The sequence below is a fragment of the Podarcis muralis genome, chromosome 12 (genome assembly GCF_964188315.1).
Source record: "Podarcis muralis chromosome 12, rPodMur119.hap1.1, whole genome shotgun sequence".
Lineage (NCBI taxonomy): Eukaryota > Metazoa > Chordata > Lepidosauria > Squamata > Lacertidae > Podarcis > Podarcis muralis.
The window spans coordinates 50663752-50690356 of NC_135666.1; the positions used below are offsets into that span (position 1 = coordinate 50663752).

A 26605-nucleotide genomic window follows, 5' to 3' on the forward strand; every position below is an offset into this window, starting at 1 on the left:
CTAGGAGAAGAGGTATGTCTTAACCTGGCACAAAAGGATGTTAATATTGGCACCAGGTGGGTCTTCCTTGGGATATCATTCCATAGAAAGGTGGGCTGCCACCCCCAAGATCCTCTTGTTGCCACCCTCCCAGCCTATTGAAGAGGGGGCATCTGGAAGAGGAGCTCAGATGATGGTCTGGGCATGTTCAACTTGGGGGAGAGGCATTTTGTTCAGTATTGGCCACCTGAGACAATATAGGACTTTGTGGGTTAAAACCAGCACTTTGAATTGGCCTTGGAAATCAGGGTAGCTGTGCAGAAGTAGTGCTAAATGCTCACCCACTGAGCAGTCCTGTGGCCACAGTCTCACTGTACACGTTCTGTACCAAAAGCAGCCCCTGCTAGAGCATAGATTACTGAATCCACAGTCCTGTTAGGGAAATAGCTTGTAGAAGGCACTCCCTACCACTGAGGCCACCTGTGCCTCCAAAGATAGCAGTGAATTCAGGAAAACTCAGAAGCTACAGATAGCAACCTCATCTAGAGCGGACAGTTCAGGGCAGCTGCCACTCACGTTCTGGCCTTCTCAGGCTGGCTGATGGCAATCAAGCGGTGGGTGTGGGTTCTCCTGCCAGCTTTGCCTTTACAGGAGTAAGGCCCAGGTGGAGTGAAACAGGAAAACCTGCTCCCCAGTTGTCCCAGCTTTTGTGTTCTTTCCTGCTGGCAGATGATCTTCTGGCCTTGTTCTGTCTTATTGAAAGATGAGCGCACAACTGTAGCATTTCTTTTGCCTTTCCTTTGGCTTGTGGCTTTGCACCATTGCTTGGTTTTGTTCTGCCTTCTCTGACACAGGTGTGGTACATTTTGTTTGCTCTCTCTTTTGTGGGCTGGAACACTGTCAAATCCTTAAATGTAACATACATAGTTCCCTAGAAAATCTAGCGAAAACCAAGTTGTATATGCAGGGACCTCCATATTGGTGGTTCTCATCAGCCCAGCCTTTCTCCATACATTTGTATGCACCCATTCATATATTATTATGTGTCAGAATTTGAAAGGTGAGTTAATCCTGTGTTAATCTTTACTCTGAATTAGTTGTGAAATTTAGGAAAGGACTGGTTGGCACAGGACCCTGCCCTAGAACAGGAAGATAATATTTATGTTGGCCTTCTGGTCTCTTCTACTTTTTATTATTTCAATTCAGTTATATCTTAAGTTTTCTCTTCAACACTTTCATCTTACTGCAGTCAGAACTATTCTAAATATATTTCTCTAGGCAGAGCAGATGGGTTTTGTTTTCCCCAAGGTTCATATGCTTACTGATGCTGAAAAAGTTCCTTTTGTTTTTGAATTTTTTGCTGCCTCCTATGTGACATGTAGCTCAGATCACTTTGCTCAACTCTCTGAGATAACCTACTAAATTTTACTTGACCCGGGGACATTTTGCGGGCCTAGTGGATTTAGGTAATTCTTGCATGCTTTGCTTGACACACACTTGCTAGCAAGTTACTATCTTATCTATGAATATAAGGAAAACTGTCTTCCTGTCTCATGGCACTCGGACAAGAAGAACTTCACTGTTGTAGCCAGATATCAAGTTGCCACATATTACCAAAGATTTCTTTGATGTGACATCTGGAAGCAAACAAGCAAACTTTCATATTTGTTGTGTCATAAATTATTGTTGCTATCATTTATTCTGTTTATTACTTCTCCTTTACCATGAGGTCCTAAGGTAAGTGACAACAATTTAAATATACAATATTTAAAAGTGTTTAAAACAGATCTCTTATCAGAATTGTACATGAGGCAGTTGATAAAATGCAACTCTTGCCTAATGGGGTTTTATGAATAAATTTTAAATCATGTTAACGTGTAGGCCTTCAGAAAAGAAGTTTAGGGTTTGTTGTATTTTGTGCCCTTTTTTTGGCCTTGTCCTGTACCTGAAGAAGAGGTAGACGCAAAGAGGAGGATTATTATTGTTAATAATATTGTTATATTGTTATTTATGTCTACCCTTCCTCTCCAATCCACCTGAGGGCATATGTGTTCTGAATACAATACACAATAGAACCTAGATTGAAGGGAAGCAGCCTGCCAGCCAGGTTTGTCTGATTTTCCTACATACCTCAGAGGGATCCTCCCATTCGTCTGTTTTCTCCAGGGCAGTTTGGATACTTAGCATATCTGCACCAGAGATATCCGACACACTACTAAAGATAATGCTTATTGAGTTTGTACATTAAACTGTTGCTCGTGGTGTTTGAGTGTTGGGCTTGGAGCAGGCACATTTAGGTTCAGACCTCTCAATCCCACTAGGTGGCCTACCTTATTTCATTCTTGAATTCATTCAACTCTGCATTTTGCCTTTCCTCACCTTGTATCCACACTTATTCTCTGTCTCCCCTTCCTCACAACAGAGATAGGAAAACACTCCACCTTTTGACTCACAGCCACCTGAGGTTTTCGATCATTCCTTACAAATGGCTGAAAATCCTCAAGGGCTTTTTTTAGATACTCTCACTCCAGAAAACACGGTTGTAAGGAAGAGAAACAGTGGTATAAAAGAGTCCAGCTCACTCCCAAGGAGGCAAGTCGGGTTGCTGTCTAGCTCCACAACTTGAAATGATGGTTCCGAGCCATGCTTACAACTGTCATTTCCCACCGGGATCTATTTATTTTTATCCCACGTTGTTGCTGGGGTTTTTTCCCCCTGGTCATACTAGACCGCAAAGTGGTTTCAAAAATTAACAAAAACATTAATATTGCACTACTTACCAAAAAAAATAATTAACAGTGGAGCATGTGAATGAGTCACAGATTTAAAAACCTCAGTCAGGAAATTGCAAGACGCAATCACAAACAAAAAGTGTCCAAAACAAAAGTCTTCAACAACCATCAAAAATTTGGCAGAAGTGAAGGAGCCCAGCAGACCTCCTTGGGAAGGATATACAGTGGTGCCCCGCAAGACGAATGCCTCGCAAGATGGAAAACCCGCTAGACGATAGGGTTTTCCGTTTTTGAGTTGCTTCGCAAGACGATTTTCCCTATGGGCTTGCTTCGCAAGACGAAACGTCTTGCTAGTCTTGCGATTTTTTTCCGCTCCCCCCCCCTTTTTCTAAGCCGCTAATAGCCTTTTAGCAGCTAAGCCACTAAGCCTTTAATAGCCGCTAAACCGCTAATAGTGCTAATCCGCTAAGCCGCTAATAGGGTTGCTTCGCAAGACGAAAAAACCGCTAGACGAAGAGAATCGCGGAACAGATTCTTTTCGTCTTGCGAGGCACCACTGTATTCCACAATCTCTGTACCACCACAGAAAGACTCTGATTCAGATATCTGTCATCTGCCTCAAGAAAATTGCAGGAAATGACAGTTCTGTGCAGAATCTTGGAACCATCATTTAAATGATAAACTTTGCAGTTTAATCTGTTGCTTACAGAGCTGTGGAACTGACAAGGGAGTGATGTGAGGCCTTCATGTCACCCATTGCAGTGTGTGTTGAGTGTCAATTTGAAATAGTTCACAAGCTGTATGTGTGTGTGTTTTTAAGCTTCCTTTTTTGAAAAATCATGCTATCTCTTCCTCGTAAGACTCCTGTGAGAATAAAATGGTATAACCTGAAATATGCAGAGTTCCCTCAGAAGGGCGAGATGAGACTTTTAATCTAAGGGTCATGGGTTCAAGTTGACCCCACACTGGGCCGAAGATTTTTGCATTGGAGAGGGTTGGACTAGATGACTCTAGTGGTCCCTTCCAGCTCTAACAATTCTATGATTCTGTGTACATATGATTGACATACGTGCTATTTCCAGCTTCTTGAAAGTCGTCTCTTTCTGTATTAAACTGTGGAAAGTTTATGGCTTATCTTTGCTTATCTTTTCAAATAATGAAATATTTACATGGTACATGAAGCTGCAAATCGTCACTGGGGACAGCATTGAGCAAACAACATCCTCTACACATACCAAAAGAAGGTGTGTCAGTAACAGAGAAACAAGCACCCATTATCTTATTTAAGAGCTAAACAGAAGGACGTGGGTGGCTGCACCAAAATACTTTGAAGAGCTGGGCTACGTAATGCAGTGCAATTGTTTGGAAAGATTACCATTTCTTACTACATTTCTTTTTACAGAAAGTTAACAGTCTATTAAGTGCATATATTTGAATTTCCTCTGCTGGTGTCATGCACCAGTTTCCTTGTTGCTTCACTTGCTGCTGTGTTGAGCTTTCCAAACAGCGCTTGGATCAAACAAACAAGGAAATCTTGCACAAAGCCTTTATATTTTTTATTTAATAAAAATATATACTGCCTTTTGATGAAAGATAGGTTCCCAAACTTCTGAGCAACTGGATTTTTACTTTTTACTGTTGTTACCTGTTCTGACAGCTGATTTTATCATTATAGTGCTACTGTGGTGTTTTGATCTCTCTTGTATTTCTATCCTGCTTGTTGTTTTGAGTGTCTTAGAAGAAGAAAAGTAAGAGAGAAGCTTTTAAAACAGAATATAAAACAAAATGCCAGCAACTCTTGTTGAAAATCGGTAAAAAAAAGTCTGCATGGTTACATTGCCTTTACTCAGACCCAGATACAAAGAACCATGCAACCCCAGACAATTTTGCATTCACATGTCTTAAACAGAAGCCCAGCCGTGCCACATGTCAAACCATTTTTGCACGCGAGAAGACTTCCAAAAAGTAAATTGTGACAGCATAGGAGTCTTCCATTTAAGTTAAATACTTCAGAAATCCCACGGTACATGCCCAAGCTTTTGGGCTTGCCTAAAGTAGCTAAGTAGTTCTTTGCACCCAAGACTTTATAATTATTTCTTCCTGTAGTTATGTCAAAAAATGAGTTTTGATTCTGCAGACTTGCTTATTTTGTTCACCTGTAGCAATCATGTTAATTACCTTCTGGATAATTTGTGGAAGAGTTTCCTCATTCTGCAGGAGAAGTGGCCCAGGTTAAGACAGCTACATAGAATAATTTTAAGCACCGTAGTCTTTAATTGAATATAACTTCCAGGAGAAAAAATAGGAAGTTACATTGAGCTCAGTGGAGCTGCCTCTTAGGTAAGCAGCAGAGCAGAAATAGCTAATGGCCATTCAGATATTGGACTACAATCTCCATCTATTCCCTACCATTGGCCATGCTGGCAAGGGCTGAGGCCCGAAAACATCTGGAGGGCCACAGGTTCCCCACTCCCAAGTTATAGGATCAGAGCCTTGATTAAACCATTTTGTAAAGGTAAAGGGACCCCTGACCATTAGGTCCAGTCGTGGCCGACTCTGGGGTTGCAGCGCGCATCTCGCTTTATTGGCCGAGGGAGCCGGTGTACAGCTTCCGGGTCACGTGGCCAGCATGACTAAGCTGCTTCTGGCGAACCAGAGCAGCACACGGAAACGCCGTTTACCTTCCCGCTGGAGTGGTACCTATTTATCTACTTGCACTTTGACGTGCTTTCAAACTTCTAGGTTGGCAGGAGCAGGGACCAAGCAACGGGAGCTCACCCCGTTGCAGGGATTCGAACTGCCAACCTTCCAATCGGCAAGCCCTAGGCTCTGTGGTGTAACCCACAGCGCCACCCACGTCCCTAAACCATTTTGAGGCTAGCGAAAAATATATTCTGCAGCTATCTTAGCAAATACAAACATTTCATATCAATGATACCTTTAGTCACAAAAAGGTCTTTTGTGATGCTCGATAAAAAGACTACAGATGTATTCCTGTTAATCAAGCATAACATGATAACCTTTAAGGTTTACATCATGTTTGTTTGTTTGTTTGTTTATTACAAGTTGCCCGCTTTTGTTTCCATGCACACGTTCCAAATATTTACTCCCTGCCTGTTATAACACCCAGTATCCAAGCAAACTTGCATTATCACATGAGCACTGCTCCACAGCATTTGATATTTTCATTCACATATATTCATTCGAAATAAGATGGGTTTATGAAACAATTCTATATTCTCCCACCATGCTGACGAAGATCTACGAAACAGCAGTCAATGTCCAGAATCTCTGTTCAGTGTTGGACAGCTTATCTTTCATCGTACAAAGTTTGGTACTCTCTTCATTTAAAGACTTTCAGAGACTTTGAGTCTAAGATTTCATTTTGTTTGAAGGAATTCTATAAAGATTGTCTATTACGTATGTATATGGTCATCGTGTTGCCTAAACATTGTTGATGTTAGAACACCCAGTCAAGTTGTTATCCTAGCTTTCATTGTGGGACAACTTCTTTTTTGTACTGCTTTGAAAGTTCAGAACCTTCGCTTTCTGAAAGTGTGCTGTGCGTTACTATCTCGCTCCTTGAGTGTGTCTGAATTGAGTTGCAAGTCATCCTTAAATGCTATAAACATTCACACATTGGGTACCATAGGTAAGGCAGTGTGTGTTGCCTTGAAGGTAATATTTTTCAGTGGTGGAACGTGCATGTTGTTCCTCTGTGAGACGTGTTGAGATGAAGCACACACTTGTGAATCAACCCTCACCTTTCTTCCTAAGGCCTCTATGCTGCCTTCCAGAGATGTGACTCAGCTCTTAGCTGTGTTTTGAGGGATTAGGTGTGGTCTCTGAGATTGTATCCTCTCAACCCCTCTTATTTCCCGCCAGATTCTCTCCTAAACGGTAAACCCAAGTTAGCCTTAAGCGTGAGTGAAGATGGATGGCAGTGTGGCTCTTAATCTTAATTAACATCATTTTGAAGACTTTCATTTTTCATTTTGAAAAAAAATTCATTTTTATTTTTTTATTTATGCTTTTCAGGTGTATACATTTCACTAATTTTACAATCATTTATGATTTCAAAACTTGACTTCTGCGGTTCCTTAAATTTATTTTTGATATCTTCTGCATATCCAAATTAACTTAATTTGCTCATTTATTCATCTACTTTAAAATATATACTCTTATAAAACTGCAGGGTATTACCACAATCCTGCCAATCTTCTTATCTGTTTGCAATTTATCTGTAAATGGTCAAAAAAAATTTCCATTCTTTTATTAAAAAGTTTGTTATCTTGATTTCTTATTCTTCCGGTAAGTTTCACCATTTCTGCGTATTCCATCAGTTTTTGTATCCATTCTTCCTTTGCTGGGACTTCTGCTTCTTTCAATTTTTGGCAAGTAAAATTCTTGCTGCTTTAGTAGCATACATGAATAAGTTTCTATACAGTTTCAGTGGTTCCGTCCCTGTAATTCCCCAAAGCCAAGCTTCTGGGTGTGTGTGTCTTTATAAACGTTATATTAAACATCCTTTTCAATTCAAGTTGAAGACCACTACTACAAGACCACCACATATGGTAAAAAGAACCTTTCTCTTTACATTTCCAACACTTATTTGATTTGGATTTATACATTTTTGAAAACTGTTTCAGATATCGTATGAGTATCTGTGTGGTGGTCATCAGAGAACCATTCCATATATTACTTCATCCAAAATAGAGAGGTATCCCATAACTACATGTAAAGGGTATAATAAATGTTTTTCTTTGGTGGCTCAGTGCTTTGAAATTCCCTTAAATTCCCATTTCTATTTGATCCATTTTTATTTAACAGTAAGTTCAGTTGGTCTTACTTCCTCATTAACTCCTTTAGGATTGCAGCCTGAACCATGAATTTGTTACTCCACACCCAAATTTCTGACAGTTCCCAATTGAAACAACCATATAATGGGGGGAAATGACAGAAAGGGGTGTGGCCACATAGATGTAAGATGTGGTAGAAAACAGCATAAATTCTGGAGTTTCTTATTCCCATGATAGTTTGAAACCATAGTGATAATGTAAAGGTATATTCTTTATTGAGTAGTTTCAGTCTGGCATATTCTGAAGCCCTGCATCGTATTAACTCCCAAATTGCACCTGTACGTGGTTCCTGTTTCCTCCCTTTAGAAATCTGTCGTTTGAAGGTTAGGCAATGTATTCCAAAGGTAATTCCCCCGCCCTCCCTACCTTCACCAGGCCATGTAACATTCTTTTTATTTGTGTGTATTTCCTGGTACGGTTGCTATGAAACTTGTAGGAAACTACCATTTGTGTCTGGCGTGGGGAGGAAATATGACAGGTTTAAGCAGATACTGCTTTAAAGGGAGAATTTGCTTAGCAGTTGATTTTGTTGTGTTGAAACAGTTGCATCCAAAGAAATGTAACTGGAGTCTAATCTGGTTTTGTAAACAGTGCATGGATTACTCCTAGTAACAATTAGACAGATGGTTCTCCATCCCCCATCCTTCTGTATTATTTTCTCCAGCTGTGTTACGGTGATCATAGTATGCAGACTTAACTCACCATTCTAGTTGGAGTATGTTGAGCAAGGAGGTTGGTTTCTGCTCTGTGGAAACCTTAATTGAACTGCTCTGTGGATGTAGCCTCCGTGAAGATGGCTTGTCCCTTTTCAGGGCATTAGACTACAGGGCTCCTTCTCAAGGATGATTTTAGCCATGTCACTGAACGAATCAATAAATGAAGAAGAAAGCTTTGAATACGATGATCATGTCGCTGAATGCAAGCACAGATGTTGCGACAACCTTGATATCTTGGAAGAAGGTACTACTTACCTGCTACTTATATTTTAATGCATGAAATTGGTTTTCTGTCTCAATATGTTTATCCCAATCACACTATTTTGGCACTGGGATTGTAAAGAAAAGTACCTTTTCAGTCTTCTTCAAAGCAACTTTATTCAGACGTTTTGTCAGAGATTGTGGTTTTAGCCTGTAAAATGAAACTTTTATTGCCTTGAAATGTTAAAGTATTAATATTCTCTGATTTGATGCTACATGTACCTTGTGGTTTACTTGTAGTTTAATTCTGGTAGTTCACTCTAGGTGGACTACATTCTAAGGGCCAATTATAATTTTTCTCTCAATTATTTGGATCATTTGTCTCTGAATGGTGAAACACATACCTTGGCCAGAAGAGAGAAAGAGAGAGAAAGAGAAAGAGAGAGAGAGTGTGTGTAGCGGAATATGTACCAATAAGTTATAGAAATATGTGACTGAATATTTAGTCCTTTGGTTGTCTCATGCTCCTGTGAACTGAAGACCAGGTGCTTTTTTGGTCTTTTATAATCTGATAGCAGTGGGTGGCTTCTGTGTAGGAGCAGGTTATCTTTGGCAAGAGACAAATTCCAGCACAAATTGAGAGTGTACCACATGCTCCTTAGTGTTTGGGTTCCATGGTCCCTAAGCAGACAGACACTCCTCTGTGTACCTGGAGTTTGGGAAGAGCGTAAGAGAAGAGACAAGAGAAAATAGCTATGTGCTCTGTAGGGGCAGGGAAGAGCAGATGCTCCTTCTGAATTCCACCACTCTTCTTCTTAGAGTATCATTTATGAGTTGGGTTTGAGCATGATTTTGGGTTGCCTGACAAGATGTGGTGTTATCTGACATGTTGCTGCCAAGTTCTACGTGCTGCTGTAGTTGTAGCTTTGCACATGTGATGCACACTCTCAAATTCTTAGTGGACACACAACTCTTCTCAGAATGATTCTTATGTCGCTCTGCGACCCAATGATTGTGGGAGTGAACAACGAAAAGGGATCCATAAACTGACAGTAGCAGGAGGCAGCTACTTAGGTGCATTTTCTGGAGCAGTATAGATAACATGGGTAATGGAAGTAGCGAGGAACAAATCTCTGTGTCCCTTGTAGCCCTAACACAGAATGTGTTTTGTGCAATACATTGTGACTGCGTTTCTTTCCCCAGCTGTAAAGGAAAGATAGAGTAAGATGATCCTTGGAGCTGGGGTTGAAAGTTCATTACGCAAGGAGCACTAAAAATTGGTTTATGAACATATGGCATGGGAAGAATAGATTACTCCCGAGACAGGCTGCTAATGTTTGTAAGCCAGTGATTCTCATTTCAGTAAACATTTGGTGAATCTCAATCCCTGCTACTGCCTTACTCGCACATGGTAAATCAGGTTTTCTTTTTCTCTTTCTTTCTTGTTTCCATAAGGAGAGCTATTAAAAAATGTCTTGCATTCATTCTGCTTATAAGGTGTAAAAATCCCCCCAATCAAATCAATATAGTGTTGTGTGTAGCTGTGTTGCATAGCAATATTGTGATAATCCAGTGCAAAATAATTTTGCTCCAGTGCAAAATAATTTTGCGCATCTCTGTGTTAAATATGTTGCGTTTTAATGGCCTTGCCCACTACCAGCCATGCTCATTGCTATGCAAAGGGCAAAAAAGCATGCAGGCTTAAAAAAAAGAAAAAGAAAAGTTTACCAGGGCTCTAACACTTCCAGAAAAGCTGGGGGAAAGGAAGAGCAAATCAAACAGGACAAAAGCCTCTTTAACAAAGATCCATTGTTAAGAAGCATATAGTCGGAAACCACCCTCTACCTTCTCAGTCAGAGTAGGCCCATTAAAGTAAATGGACCTAAGTTAACCATGCTGGACTTGAGTTCATTGATTCCACTGGGGCTCATATGACATGGTTGGGAACTACCCAGACTCTTGAAGAGTAGGCACATAAATATTCTCGGTGGAAAGGGCCACGAACAATTTCTACCCAGTATCATGAGCTGCTAGAATTCTTTTAACAAGTGCTGAGGCAGAGGGGGCCAACGTTTGAAAAGGAAGACTCCTGTATCTTTAATAGTTATTTAAATACCAAAGCTCAATCCAGATAAGACTGAAACACCGTTAGTGGGTGGTTCCCTTGGCTGGCTGGCTGGCTGGCTGGAGGGCCTCCTGGTCTTGATGGGCAAAAACTCCCTCTGAAGGAGTGGGTAGAAAGCCTGGGGGTACTTCTGTATCCCTTGCTGTCTCCAGAGGCTCAGGTGGCGTCAGTAAGCACAGAGTGCCTTCCATAAGCTGCGGCTAGTTGGCCCAGCTGTGCCCCTATCTGGACAGGGAAAGCCTAACTTCTGTCGTCTATGCTCTGGTAACCTCTAGGTTAGATTACTGCAACACGTTATACGTAGGGCTGCCTCTGAAGATGGTTTGGAAACTTCAGCTGGTGCAGAATTCAGCGGCCAGGTGGCTCACCGGGGCAAGTCTGTGCACATAACACCGACCCTGGCCCAACAGCACAGGCTGCAAATTACTTTCCTGGCCCAGTTCAAAGGGCTGGTTTTGACCTATAAAGCCCCAAATGGCTCAGGACCACAATACCTCAAGGATCACCTCTCCCCATATGATCCAACCCAGACTCTGCAATCATCAACTGAGGTTTTTCTTCATGTGCCTCCTCCGTGAGACGTTCAGAGGGCGACAGTGTGAGAATGGGCCTTTTCTGCGGTGGCCCCCCATTTTGGAATGCTCTCCCAGGGAAGCTCGCCTGGTGCCTTCTTTGCATCTCTTTAGGTGTCAGTCAAAAACATTCCTCTTCTCTCAGGCATTTGGCCAGTTAAACAATCTATAGCCTTCTAAACCATGCTGGAGGGTATTACTTTGTTCTTAAGTTATGTATTGGGCTGCAGTAGAATAATCATGTTCTATGTCAACGATGAATTGGCACAATTTACCTCGGAGAGGTAAACTTTTATTAAAAGTTAGGAAGTAAACAACAAAATGAGAGCAAAGTTTGGTGCTCTTGCTTTCGGTGTGTGCAAAAGGAATTGCAACTCTAAGCAAAGAATGTATTTCTTGCCTTCATAGATGCGAAGTCATCAGTTCCATCAGCATAATTTATTTGCTTTGCGACTGCATTCTCCAGCGAAAGCATGATAGCATGGTTTGCTGACCGCAGGTAGTTCTTAATAATCTTAAGGTTACTGAAAGTGTGTTCCCCAGATGCAACAGAAACTGGCAAGACAAGGGGCATCTTCAAGCAAATGCATGTCTGAGGGAACACAACTTCTCTCCTGAGTACTTGCTTCAGATTCCAAACTGGTTCTGGCAGAACTGCTCTCTCCTGGGGCTCTCTCAGTATCTCATAGCTGTTCTGTGGATTTGTTTATGTATTTATATACTGACAGGCTGGCAACGTACTGGTGGCCTGATGAGGCAGGACCTTCATGGAAAACCCATTCCACAATGATCCTTTTAACCTCCAGAAAGGATCAGCATGCGTCTGGGTTTCTGAAAAACCAGGTCTGCTTGCTGTTGCTGCATGTGCAACAAAAACAAGCAGGCGTAGTTCTTTTCTTCAATGCTGTGCATCAGAGCACAGGTGCCTGCTTTGCATATCAGCTCTGACAGAGACTGTTCCATCACACACTGATGAAGAAATTCTCTTTCTCGCTCTCCTTCATGCATGCACACACACACACAGAGACACACACACACAGAGAGAGAGGGGGGGTGTAGATTGATCACTGGGACTGCAAAGGATTTTGGCAAGTGGGCAAGGTAGCCAATTTGTCAGTCATGTGATGTCATAGTTGTGTCATGTGATAGGTGGATGGCACCACTCACCTGGCAAAGTTTGCCCTACCCTGATAAAAATCTGGTCCCCAGTGCCAAAAGAGTTCCCCATTCCTTTAATTCACCTAAGGCACTTGCTAGCTTTATTCTGTTCCACACAGTAGCTATTGCTGCAGACCATCCTACCAAGCCAGTCCAAGCCAACAGAATTTACAACACCAATTTACCAAGTAAGAATAATAGGAAACAAACATGTAAATGCTAGCTTATGCAGAGAAGGGGGCTAGTTTAAGGCCTCATTCTTTTCAACTTAAAAGTCCAGTGTGATACTCACTGAACTCATTAAAGATGTGCAGTTCAGAGTTTAATTTATGCTTGTTTTAATGGGAATATAAATTAGTGAGGGGATTTCAGAGGTATGTTGAAGTAGCATGCCTCTGCTTTCAAAAGCAGGCCTTTGGGGTTTTGTTTTTTTAGCTCTCTTGTTCATATTTGGTTCTCTGGGGCTTCTTATTTTAATTCGTTATCTCCTTACCCCTTCATTCTTTGTCCCTTTTCCCTTAGATTAAATATGTTCTCTGCAAAAGCATATTGCCATCCATCTCATCCTACCCTGCCCTCCCCAGCAAGCAATTAGCTTGTGTATTCAGCCCATTTTCTTTTGTGATCCTTATGCAGAGACACCCACTTCCTACAAACTCTCCTGCCTGCCCGAATTCAGCCACATGTACCTCCTGTCCCACCCAACCTCACACCAGTTCCCACTTGACTCAAGACTTCTCTCTCCGGCATGCTGCCCTTTCTTTGAGGGGGTGCAATACACTGGAAACTGCTGTTTTTTGCCTGCTTCTTTGTGCGTATCCGATGCCATCTCCGGTAGGATAGGAAAACAAAAGGGACAACTGCACTAGGTTGTGGTGAGATCAAGGGAAGTGGGAGAGAAATGATCACACTTTCCCTAGTACAGATAGATCACTGTGCCTTTTCTATGGTTTTGAGGTCTACTAAACCTGGGGACTTTTTAAGAAGCAGAGACATCACCTTGCCAACAAAGGTCCGTGTAGTAAAAGCTATGGTTTTCCCAGTAGTGATGTATGGAAGTGAGAGCTGGACCATAAAGAAGGCTGATTGCCAAAGAATTGATGCTTTTGAATTATGGTGATGGAGGAGACTCTTGAGAGTCCCATGGACTGCAAGACAATCAAACCTATCCATTCTTAAGGAAATCAGCCCTGAGTGCTCGCTGGAAGGACAGATCCTGAAGCTGAGGCTCCAGTACTTTGGCCACCTCATGAGAAGAGAAGACTCCCTGGAAAAGACCCTGATGTTGGGAAAGATGGAGGGCACAAGGAGAAGGGGACGACAGAGGACGAGATGGTTGGATAGTGTTCTTGAAGCTACCAGCATGAGTTTGACTAAACTGCGGGAGGCAGTGGAAGACAGGAGTGCCTGGTGTGCTCTGGTCCATGGGGTCACGAAGAGTCGGACACGACTAAACGAATAACAACAACAAACCTGGGGAGGCGCACTCAGTTGCCGAAGGAGGGGGGTGTCCTCTGCTTTCTTTTCACAAGCTTCCCTTTGATTTGTATGTTAAGGAACTCCATAAGTGAACATTGCCCTGCCCCACCTTCTTGTCGCTTGTTGGTACCTGCCAACCAATGTGCCAACCAATGTGACTTTTCTTTTTGCCGTAAGCCCACAATCTGTTTCAGTGGGGGAGAAACCATTATTTTTGAAGAGATTCTTCCAAAGACTGCCACAAGTGATGGAAGCCAATATTCCAGATGTGCTGGGGAAGCGTGACAACTGTAGGGTAAAATCATCTAGTAAAATAATAAGAATAATAATAATACCACCACCAATAACTTAATTTATTCTTAAAGAATTTCAGTAAGGTATTCATTGAGCTCTTTTTGATAACTAAACAAGCTATTGCTCCATCTTTACACCTGGTGCTTTTGGAAACAGAATGGGACTTGAAAAGTAAACAACTTTATTTCTCATCTCTTAACAGCAGCCTGAGGCTTCATTGTCAAATCCTGGAAGACTTTCAGTCTTAACAATTTGGATTGCTGGTACTCCAGGGTTTGGCAAATAGCCCTTCTTGAAAATAGATCTCATAAATTAAAAAATATCTGAAGTGGAGAGCTCTAGTGTCCTTTTTTTGTTTTGCTGTCCTGCATTATTTTATTTATTATGCAGTTTGCTCATATATGCAAATGTCTGGCTCATCTAAGACTTTCTAGAACCTTCATCCAGAATAATGATGGCACTCACAGGTGGGGAATACTTATTTGCACATATCTTTGTTATTTGTAAAAGGAATCTTTGTATGAGTCAAGTCTTTATTATTCTTTGGAGCTGCCCTGTATCTTTGTACTTTTGCCCTTGCAGTCTGTGACACTTTATGGTTTACATTTTTATTTTACATTTTTTCTTCTTTGTGGGTTGTTGTTTTTTTAAACAAAATCAGTAAAATATTAAATGTGTGTGGTGGCAGTGGGGGGAATGATAATATGACCAAGAACTGAATGCATACTTCAAGAATTTCAGACATTTCCCTTCTTGACTTAAATGCATTTTCTGACTTAGTTTGAACTGTAGTTTCAAACTGTGAACGCAGTACGTGTCAAGTGGCACGTTGGGAGTTGTACTTTATATCGTGCAAAGTGCAAATCTCCTGGCTGAATTGCTTGTTCTAATGTTTCTCTTGTAATTCTTATCTCTCTGTTAAGCCTTGTCTGTGGAGATTTGATAAACAAGCTGCCCATTCAGAGATGGGTAATTATTTATTGCCAACCATGCCAGAGTTAGAACAGCAATGCTTGGCTGGCACCTCACTGTTTTGCTTTGTGGCTTTTAAAATTCTGTTTGATTACTTCTTTTTTTAGTTAAACGACCAACTTAAAGGCAGGAACATTGCTAGGTACTTAAAAAACTCAGGGTACATTTGTACATGCTTAGTTAGATGCTTATGTTCAAATTTAAACCAAACTCCAGACAAATGTAGGTTTTTAGGTGCTAACATGGCTTTCTACAGTGCGGGTGGCGCTGTGGGTTAAACCACAGAGCCTAGGACTTGCCGATCAGAAGGTCGGTGGTTTGAATCCCTGCGACGGGGTGAGCTCCCGTTGCTCCGTCCCTGCTCCTGCCAACCTAGCAGTTCAAAAGCACGTCAAAGTGCAAGTAGATAAATAGGTACCACTCTGGTGGGAAGGTAAACGGTGTTTCCATGCGCTGCTCTGGTTCGCCAGAAGCGGCTTAGTCCTGCTGGCCACATGACCCGGAAGCTGTACGCCGGCTCCCTCGGCCAATAAAGCGAGATGAGCGCCACGACCCCAGAGTCGGCCACGACTGGACCTAATGGTCAGGGGTCCCTTTACCTATGGCTTTCTACATTGCAGGTGGGGTAGAAGGCCAAATCTACATATAATCTGTTGGCAGGGATGACTGCTGCTTTTATATACATATTCAAAGTAAAAACGGTTTTTTTCAACATCTGACATCTCCCCCTCTCTCTCTCCTGCAAACCCCCAATTCATCTATTGCATGTACCCATTAAACACATGCTAACTGGCAACCACAGATCAAAACAACGGGAAAGCAAGAAAATGCACTACATGTTGACTAGATACCTCAAAAAAGTTAGTCAGCCCACACTTGGTGTGTGTTACATCATAAAGGAATTAAGCACGTGAAAGTCTATGCAGAAACCATCTGCCTATTTTACGGATGAAAACTCAACACTTGTGTTTGAGAACGGAGAAATGTAAAAAATATTCTTTTAAAAGCCTGGGGGATTTTTTTACACAAACAGCCTTCTCACTTTCTGAATGCCAGATGGTAGGGACAAACAACGGGCGTGCTGTTATTCTTAAGTCCCACTTGTAAACTTACTGGGTTTTAGTTATGACATTTTTATCTTGCCCATTCGCCAAGGAGTTCAGGGCAATGATCATGGTTTGCACATGTTAATTTTATAGAGCAACCCTGATGAGGTAGGTGGCTTAGGCTGCAAGGGTTAATGCCAGACGTTAATGCCAGAAACCAGGACACGCATCTTCCCAGCCCCACTCCTGTGTGGGTCACGTGACCCACATGAGATCACGGAGCAGAAGCGCATGTTTTGGGGCAATATGCACAAGATCACGGAGCCAGAAAATGCTCTTGTGATCTCGTACAAGGTCAAGATCTTGCACAGCGCCCCAAACTGGGATGTCTCACTTAAAGCAGGACAGTTGCGGGGTATATGCAAGGGCACTTTGTAAACTGGTCACCTAGTAAGCCTCAAGGCCACATAAGCACCCTCAGCCCATCACCCCCATTGCTGCCTATGGTCGCTCTGTTCCCACCTGTCCATAGCCTAGCAAGCATGAATGGGAAGGACTTCCTTTATATTTCTCTTCCCTTACTTTTGCTTGCAGGGTGGCTATGCTGCAAAGCACAGCACTGGTGGGACCCCAGCAACCTGCCACCTTAATTTTGTTAAGGGAAGGGCCAGGAGGTCTGGGGCCCAGTGCAAAAAAGTGGGCTGTCCTCTGAACAGCCCCATAACAATGTTCCTGTTTAATGGCACCAACACACACACACACACACACACACACACACAAACACACTCATGCAATTCTTTTTATTCTTTTCAAGCCCTCCTCTTTCTGGCAGACTGAGATCACCAATCATGAAGCATGATATCTAATCTTGGGGCCTCCCTAAATGCAAACTATTGAAGCAGAAATTGCAGTAGCAGCATTATTTTAAGATTAGGAAGCAAATGAAAACAACTACTGTGTTTTTAAAAAGTTGTTCTTTCTTTTGTTGCCTTTACAAGCTGTGTAATTTGTGTAAAGCATGAAGCTTTTTGTTTTGTTTTTTAAAGAACTTCTGATGATGATGCTGGATATTGAGGGAGAAGGAGTAGCCCCTATCCTATTGACTCTTAGGACAGTTTTTCTAATATTTTTTGCAGAAATTAGGGTGGCTGTTATTCCATTAGGAATTTAATAAAGGTAAAGGGACCCCTGACCATTAGGTCCAGTCGTGGCCAACTCTGGGGTTGTGGTGCTCATCTCGCTTTACTGGCCAAGGGAGCCAGCATACAGTCATGTGGCCAACATGACTAAGCCGCTTCTGGCGAACCAGAGCAGCGCACGGAAATGCTGTTTACCTTCCCGCCAGAGCGGTACCTATTTATCTACTTGCACTTTGAGTGCTTTTGAACTGCTAGGTTGGCAGGAGCAGGGACCGAGCAATGGGAGCTCACCCCGTCACGGGGATTCGAACCGCCGACCTTCTGATCAGCAAGTCCTAGGCTCTGTGGTTTAGACCAGTGTTTCCCAACCTTGTGCCTCCAGCTGTTTTTGGCCTACAATTCCCATCATCCCTTGCCACTGGTCTTGCTAGTCAGGGATGATGGGAGTTGTAGGCCAAAAACATCTGGAGGCACAAGGTTGGGAAACACTGGTTTAGACCACAGCGCCACCCGCGTCCCTCTAGGAATTTAATATTGTACCATTAATTTCCCGTTACTGTATCAGCTTATACTTAAAGCACTTGATAGTAAAGTTTTCCTTAACTGACAGCGGTGGTAGTTGCTGAAGTTTGGTGTATTCTAAAGGCTTGATGCTTACTGCCGAGCTAGCAGGACTGGAACAACTCCGTGTATCTGAAGAGTATTTGTTGGCACATAAGAGTCAGCAAGCCAAAACAGATTTGCCTGGGACAGATTTCTGGCATTTTATGGTTGCCAAACACCTTTCAGGGATGTGTGGAATTGTAAATTGTATTGGTCAGTAGCTGATTAAATTGTTTTCTGATCACCAAGACTGCTATAAAGCAAGCAGTTGTTTGAACTGAAATTATATTTTACAGAGTTAATGTTGGGGTGCGAAAGCAAAGATCAGTGATGTTTACACTTTAATGCATTAAATACAAATTAAATTCAAATTAGTTGAGCCTCATAAAGGGGTGGGGGAAATGGTGATTAAAGGTAAAGGTACCCCTGCCCGTACGGGCCAGTCTTGACAGACTCTAGGGTTGTGCGCTCATCTCACTCTATAGGCCGGGAGCCAGCGCTGTCCGCAGACACTTCCGGGTCATGTGGCCAAGCTGCATCTGGCGAGCCAGGGCAGCACACGGAACACCGTTTACCTTCCCGCTAGTAAGCGGTCCCTATTTATCTACTTGCACCCAGGGGTGCTTTCGAACTGCTAGGTTGGCAGGCGCTGGGACCGAGTGACGGGAGCGCACCCCTTTCGATCGGCAAGTCCTAGGCGCTGAGGCTTTAACCCACAGTGCCACCCGCGTCCCTTAAATGGTGATTAGCGCTGGGCTATGTTGGGTTTTCAACATCATGATGTTGAGAGCCAGTGTGATGCAGTGGTTAAGAGCGGTAGTCTCGTAATCTGGGGAACCGGGTTCGCGTCTCCGCTCCTCCACATGCAGCTGCTGGGTGACCTTGGGCTAGACACACTTCTTTGAAGTCTCTCAGCCCCACTCACCTCACAGAGTGTTTGTTGTGGGGGAGGAAGGGAAAGGAGAATGTTAGCCGCTTTGAGACTCCTTAAAGGGAGTGAAAGGTGGGATATCAAATCCAAACTCCTCTTCTTCTTCTTCTGATGTATCGCCAGCCAAACATTGTCGTTTGGTGAAATACTGTGATGTTGAAAAAAGCTGCATCGGACCCAGCCAGCGAGATGCCAAGTGAAACTGCCACAGCTCTCATCATGTGAGCTGAGGTCCTTTCACCCCAGCGCCTTGCGGGCTGTGGCCAATACAGTTGGCCCCAGCCTGCTGCTCAGCTGGGGGGGGGGTGTGGAAAGGCTGCTGCCCCTAGTTGAGCGAGACCTGAGGCCCCTTGGCCAGGCTCTGCTGGGGGCAGGAGAGCTCCTGCTCCCAGCAGAGCCGTCCCCGTGTCCCCTGCTGCTTGGGCTGGAGCAGCAAGGACCTTGGGACTCCTTGACCAAGCTCCCTCTGCCTTGGCTGGCATGGGGGGGGGGTGAGCTGTCCTTCCCCTCTTGCCCCCAGCTCCCCAAAGATGGACCAAGCGGCAGTAGCCAAGTGCATGGGACCTGTCAGGCTCTGTGCGTTTGATGGCCTTTGCGCCATCTTTTTCCTCCGGTGGGGGGTTGTTCACCCCAGGAGGTATGATGCAGCCCACCACCCTCCTACGTGAAGTCTGCAACGTGAAGTTCTGGGCCCGCCAGTAGCATCAAAGAGCCTCTACAATGCCTGGCTGCCTTCCACCAGGAGTGTGGGCTCCATCAGGACTGTCTTAAGCATATCCGGCGCCGTGGTGCAAATATCTCTCCAGTGCCTGACGGCCCACCGTTTCCCAGAGTTGTCAACCTTTTTTAAGGGTTTTAAGGACTTGGGTCCGGCTCGTTTACATCGCGTGGTCCAACGCACGCTCGGTGCTACACGTAAGAGGTGCCCGAATCGCAGCCCAGATGGCCTCCTGCGAAGCCTCCCTCTAAGCGCCCAGTGCCCCTTACCTGCCCCCATCTGGGGAAGTCTGCGCCACAGGAGGGCCAGCAAGCAGATCAGGTGGCTTGCCGGCTGTGCCATCTTTGCTCGGCACCGGGATCGCACAGGGCACTTCCCTGCTCCACTCGCAGACTCCGCAGGGAGGCGTGCAGGCAGCGACACGGCCAGAGAGGGGCACCCTGCGCCCACCCCCAGTCGGGCCCCGTAGGTGCTCCAGCAGGAGGGGACACGAAGGGGTTTCCCTGAGCCGGATGCAGCACACTCCAATGGGTGGCTGAGAGGAGAGGAACGGGCTGCCCCAGAGCGGGGAAGGGAGCGCGCCCTGACTCTGTTTCCCGGACACTCAGCCTGTGGCGCCCTCCAAAATCTGGTGCCCCGGTGCCTCGCGCCACTAACATCTATGGGTAAGATGCCCCTGGGCTCTATCTTTCTGGGACAAAAGACACAGCACACGCTCCCAGACAAAGCAGCCAGGTGGGGTAAGGCCTCTCTCAGCTGGGAAGCGGCCCCATTCTCGCTCCTACTCGTGTGCAATCAGGAGCAGGGTCGGAACTCTCTTAACGGGGGAGGGGTAGCACTTTAACAGAGCCCCCATCCCACCACTGGCTTGTGCAAACCGGTGGCAGGTCAGGGGCTCCGTAAAACTGCTTGGCTGAGGCGAGGGCAGCTGTGCACTCCTCAGTCAAGCAGTTTAAAGAAGCTGAGGAAGGAACAAGCTGTATTGGCTCCCCAATTCAGCTTACTTTTCCCTCTGCCGGGGCAGAGTGCAATGGCGGTTTTACCAGCAGTATATCGCTGGTGAAACCGTTGCCACTTGAGTCCCTCTGCTTCCAGTTTCCACCGAGTTTGTTTCTCCTTCAGCACGCTGGAGGCAGAAGGACTCTAGAGCGGTGATGGTTTCACCAGTGATATACCGCTGAGTGAAGCTGTCATCACGGTCTGCGCCCACATATTGATATATCGCCCAGGCCTAACGGTGATGCAAATGAAATATTTCAGTTGCACTCTTCCTAACACATTGAGGTTCTAGTAACATGTCTCCAGAAGACCAAAGAGCACTGAAGGTGTTTTCATTTAGACTGCAGTCCTATAGCCGCTTACTTGGGAGCTATCCTCAACTTATTTCTTAGCAGGAATGTATAATAATGCCATTATTTATACCCCAGCCACTCTCATCCTCTGCAAATGGTAATTTATTATCAAGTGCTATTCCACTAAGGATTGTTATACGTGTGGACTGTGGCTTAAGAGAACATTTTCATGACCAGTCTAGTAGTTCTGGGAGTTAGGAGGCTGCTCACACCTTCCCGCAGGTTAGCCACCCATATCTTAAGTGGTGATTCACTGACGGAGGAAATTCAGTGCCAGTGGCGTGCTCGCATTATAGCTACTGACAAATGGGGTCCCAAGGCATTTTGTTGTTTTCCCAAGCTAAAAATGGCAAAAGTTCATGTCCGTAGAGGAAAGCACTGCCTGTATTGATTTTAATTTTTGTTGACACATTTGTAGCCTTTGATCTTCTTTTTTTAGACAAATACAGAGAACAGCATGACCACCTGGGTCACACTGCCAGCTGTACAGAGCAAGAGAATCATGCACACAAGTCATTCTTAGCAGATATTTGGGAAGCCCCGGACACAGCCCAGAAGCAGTTTCTATCCTTTCATGTCATTATGGCTTTTATTTTAAAATACTTTAAACTCTTCACAATGCTTGGCTAGCCATATTAGAAATCCAATCACTGCCACTGAAGTAGGGGCTGTTTCATTCAAAGATGATCAAAATTCCTACTTGGACATAGTTCAGTGTTTGAAAAAAGGGGGTTTTAAACCCCATGCCAGTTGTCAGGCATGGCCATTGCTCACATTGGTTGCATGGAATTTCCTAACATACTGAAAATTCTAATGCAGTTGAAGTAAACTGGAGAACAAGTGGAAAGCTGGACATTTTATGGTACTTGGTTAAGCCTATCTGCACAAAGTATTCTGAGAAAGTGCATACCAAGAATGTAAATGCTTCTTTTTTTAAAAAAAAAAAGTTTCTGACACTGCTTTCCTGGTTTCAGTGTTCTTCTTCCCCCTCACCGTTCTTTCCCCCAAATATTTTCAATTACACCTAAAAATAATAATATTTGGATTATCAGCAGCAATTTCTACTTAAATTATTATTATTTATTTATTAAATTTCTGTGCCACCCTTCACCCTAAGATCTCAGGGTGGTTCACTGAATAACAAGGACACAGTCCAGCCGTGGCAGCTAGACTTTTTTTTTATTAGAAATGCCAATGCTTTAATCATTGATAGGCACAACTCAAACAATGACTACACAAGTGGCACTCCCTTGGGCAGCGCAAGGCCATTTGCCTGGGATAAAATGGATAAGCCTTGGTATGTGCTGCTGTTCCTTTTCATGTTTGCATAATGAGTTCTGAAGAAACGGCACCAGGACGTTCATGTATAAAATGAAATGTCAATAAATAGTGAAGGTCATGCTGCATGCCAATAACCAGAGAAGTGAGGAAAGGCGCGTTCTGTGGCTCATCTACTGTATACTGACTGAGACTCCTTCTCTATTGATTTTCATGATCTCTATGCACTCGGCGACAATCTCTGTTGGTGGTAATGAAAGCTAAACAAGCTCTTACCTTTGACTCCCATTGATAAGTCAGGGCCAGTACTTTGGAGAGCCATTGCACGAGCTGTTCCCAACGTTTCTGAAAGGCACCAGTAAATCAGCACACTTCAAATCTTGCTTTATTGACGATGCAAAAACAAGGAAGAGAACTTTCACACGGAACAATCACAGGACTGTGTTTTGGACCACATACAGTTACAGCCCACCCCAGTCTCCCCCGAGCAATGTATGAGAATCTGCATTGAACCATGATTTGTATTTCCTTTAGCGAATTAGGCACAACAGAGGCTACCGTGTCTTTATGATATATGGTTTATTTACACATATATACAACCTGAAGCTTTTCAATGAAGGATCTTGCAGTAGCAGCACCTCAAAATTCACCAGCTTCCTCCATAGTAGCAGCAGCAGCATCCTTTCTCTGCCCCTTCTCTTGATCTGCAGGGCACATCCCAGCTCGACTGTTCCTCTCTTCTTCCTGGATACAGTACATCACTTCCAACCCCTTTCCCTTTTATCTACAGTGGAAGGGAGGTCTCCATTCATTTGCATTCTAACACTTACTTCCTTTGACACTTTGAGCTCCTAATGGTTAATTCCGTCCCCAGGCAGCCACCTCACAGTGAAGTTTGCCTGATTTCATCAACACTTGTTGATTTGGCTGGGATTCCAATGTCCAATACACAGCCCTGGAAGCTTTTACATCTTCTAAGAACAGAGGCTTAGCAGTGGGTCCATCATTCCCCTTACTAGCTTAAATACACACTTGGGTCTGGCTGTTTCCCCCAAGCAAATTAGCTTTGATGCCCCCAAACCTATAAATCTATAGCATTATATACTTAAACTCGTGGCTTAGATCCTAAGATGTTAATTTAAGGACGCTTCCCCCCTCAAAAAAAATAGTCTGGCCCCCCACAAGGTCTGAGGGACAGTGGACCGGCCCCCTGCTGAAAAAGTTTGCTGACCCCTGCTGTAGGCTTTAGAAAACATATAAAATTCTAGTTACAGATAGGTAGCCGTGTTGGTCTGCCATAGTCAAAACAAAAAAAATATTTCCAGTAGCACCTTAAAGACCAACTAAGTTAGTTCTTGGTATGAGCTTTCGTGTGCATGCACACTTCTTCAGATCTGAAGAAGTGTGCATGCACACGAAAGCTCATACCAAGAACTAACTTAGTTGGTCTTTAAGGTGCTACTGGAAGGAATTTTTTTTATATAAAATTCTGTAAGGAGTCACATGTTGACCTCATTTATATTGCAAGCACTACGTTCAGCTGTATAGAAGGGAGTTGTTATCTTAATTTCAGAGTGCTTTTAATATTTTTGGAAGCAAATGACAGCAATTCTATGCACGCTTGCGACCGGTCCTCACTGAACACACTTAGTGAGCATGTGTAGAATCAGGCTGCAGGTACTTATGCTATGTGATACAGTGATTATTTGATGAAACATTAAATCCCCCCCCCCCGTCTTTTATGTTTATATCAAGCACCGCTTTTTAATACAGTGGACAAAAAGTGATTTCCCCCCCTTTCTTTTTTCTTCCAGTTTTATGTGCTGAAAGAGTGGGCCAGATGACTAAAACATACAATGACATTGATGCTGTTACACGTCTTCTTGAAGAGGCAAGTATGCCATCCTATCATTGAATAATAATAGCAATATGTGCCTTGGGGAATGTGTGTCATCTTCAGAAACTATTACTTTCAGCCTTGTTAATTGAGCCCTTTTCACCCATTGCATTTACATATATAGGGGACAGCAGAACTCTGCTGCTCCTCGCACCCTTGCTGGCCATGATTGCTCCCCCGGTGTCATGCACTGGGTGCTGCTAGAGTGAATTGGGTAGGGGAGTATATTAACATCAAGTAAAGCAACTAGGTGGAATGTTCGCAACAGCAAACGTGGCATTTATTTCACTGAGACCTAATGGAATACCCTGCTGCCATCAGTATTGAAACCATGGGAGATTTCAGTGTATATCAGTCTTGGGGGGGAGGTTGAAACAGGGAACTATAAAGCTGATTTGAGTGGATTTTTGAAAATTACTATTTACATCATCGTCTGTGCCAGGATGACAGCTCACCTTTACAATATGCAAAGGTTCCATCCAGTGATTTCTCCCCCATCTTTAGGTCCAAGGTGAAGGAACAGTGGCAAGAACAAGGGCTGTAGGAAGGGCAGGCCAGCAACAGTGCTGCTTATCTTACATAGCAAAACACAACAACAGTTATATGGCTTCTTACATGGTAATTGCTGCAGAGCCTCCACCCCCAGATGCCGACATGCCTTCCATTTTACCACAGTTCTTCCAGGTCGTTCAGTCTCCTTGGCATGATCATTTTCTTCTTGCTTTCATTTAGCCACTGTATTGTATTCCACTCCCACAGGATTTAACTGGATAGGTGTTGTTCATTATCTCTTAGCCTCAATTCTACACCTATGGTGCTGGGTTGTAAGTATTACTGCGTCTCCAGCTCTTTTTGGGACTACAATTCCCATCATCCCTGACCACTGGTCCTGTTAACTAGGGATGATGGGAATTGTAGTCCAAAAACAGCTGGAGACCCAAGTTTGGGAAACCCTGAGTCAGGCATCCCCAAACTCGGCCCTCCAGCTGTTTTCAGACTACAGCTCCCATCATCCCTAGCTAACAGGACCAGTGGTCAGGGATGATGGGAATTGTAGTCCCAAAAGAGCTGGAGGGCCGAGTTTGGGGGTGCCTGCCCTGAGTAGATGACACACTCTGACCACTTAGAAAGAATGCTGCTTGTATACTAACATTCATATTAGGGCAATGCCTGTATATGCTTCAAAATTCCGTGCAAATTTTTGAGTTCTCTAGAACTCTTCATCAGGCTTGTTGACATAATTTGAATTTTTCTTGCAGGCCAACGTGGCTGCCTTTATTTTTGTATATAAATACTAAGCGTTGTTAAAAGGCATCAAGTAGCAATATCCTCAAGTTCCCTGCGCAGCGCTTTGCAAAATGTACGCCACTTATACTTGCACCCTCGCTGACAGTTTTCAAATAAAGGAGTAAGATCTGGATTTCGTTAACTTTCTCACACTTGAACTTTGGGCTGTACTTTCCTATGCATAGTTGAAATACTGTACACAGCAGGTTTCCCAGATGATGTGGGTGTTTCCTCTGCAGGACAAAGAAAAGGAAATAAGCACAAATTATGGGTTTCTTCGTTTTGAAAAGCAGACTTTCTCGTCTTACCTAGAACACTGATTGAACGTACATGCGCTTTCAGAAAGTAGTCATTTTCTAAATGAGCCAATGATTGAGACCCTTTGTGGGTTTTTTGTCCCTTTTATTTTTTACAGAAAGAGCGGGATTTAGAATTAGCTGCTCGGATTGGCCAGTCCTTGTTAAAGAAGAATAAGACTCTGACTGAGAGAAATGAACTCCTTGAAGAACAAGTAGAGCACATCAGGGAAGAGGTGAGGGCATCCACATGTGCCTAATACGGACATGTTTCTAGTTCAGTAAACTTCATCCCACCGCTGCCCCAAGCCCAACCTGTTTGGTTTTATTTGCCCTTGTATCTTGCCATTTCTTCCTTGTCAGTTCCATATGTTTTATTATGCTTTTATTGGAAGCCCAGTCAGATGGGTAGAGTACAAAAAATAAAATTATTATTATTATTATTATTATTATTATTATTATTATTATTATTATTATTATTATTATCATTGCACTATGTGGGCTTCAAACTTAGGCAGCATATTAAAGCAGAGCCCTGAGCTTCTTGGCCTTCTAGATCCTTCTTTCACCCCACACTTCTGCTGCTTCTCTCACTTTTCCAGGACTCCAGCACTTTCCTTGTTCCTCTCTTTCCTTTCCCCACCCCTTCACATCTCAAGGTACCCTGACACCTTACGGATGTTGACTGTTGCTTGATCACCTGCTCCCCCATTCCTACCTGTGTTCTTTGGAGTCTTTGCTACTGTAACCCCAATTTCCTGTAGTATCAGGCCTTTTCCTCCTTCATTATCCACATGTTCTACCGAACAGGAAAAGCAAGTATGCTAAAGTATAGCTGGAAAGCAAAATCCTCTTCATGTGCTGTTCTCGGACAAGATTTGTTGTGATGATTCTAACCTTGGCCTATTCTTCACCTGAGCCAGTGTGGTGTAGTGGTTAAGAGCGGTAGTCTCGTAATCTGGTGAACCGGG

General features: G+C 43.7%; 1 protein-coding gene across 4 annotated transcripts in view; it reads left to right on the top strand.

Annotated features, from left to right (window-relative positions):
• Window positions 1-26605, top strand: part of TRAK1 (trafficking kinesin protein 1) — a 141361-nt gene that overhangs the window by 73723 nt on the left and 41033 nt on the right. For 2 of the 4 annotated variants that reach the window (XM_028751067.2, XM_028751068.2), the window contains 2 exons: window positions 23969-24045; window positions 25754-25870. In XM_028751067.2, coding sequence (XP_028606900.2) covers window positions 23995-24045; window positions 25754-25870 — 168 coding nt within the window. In that variant the 5' untranslated portion in view covers window positions 23969-23994. Of the gene's footprint in view, window positions 1-8047; window positions 8531-23968; window positions 24046-25742; window positions 25871-26605 lie in introns of those variants that run through there. The other 2 variants (XM_028751064.2, XM_077916425.1) reach the window with 2 other exon arrangements.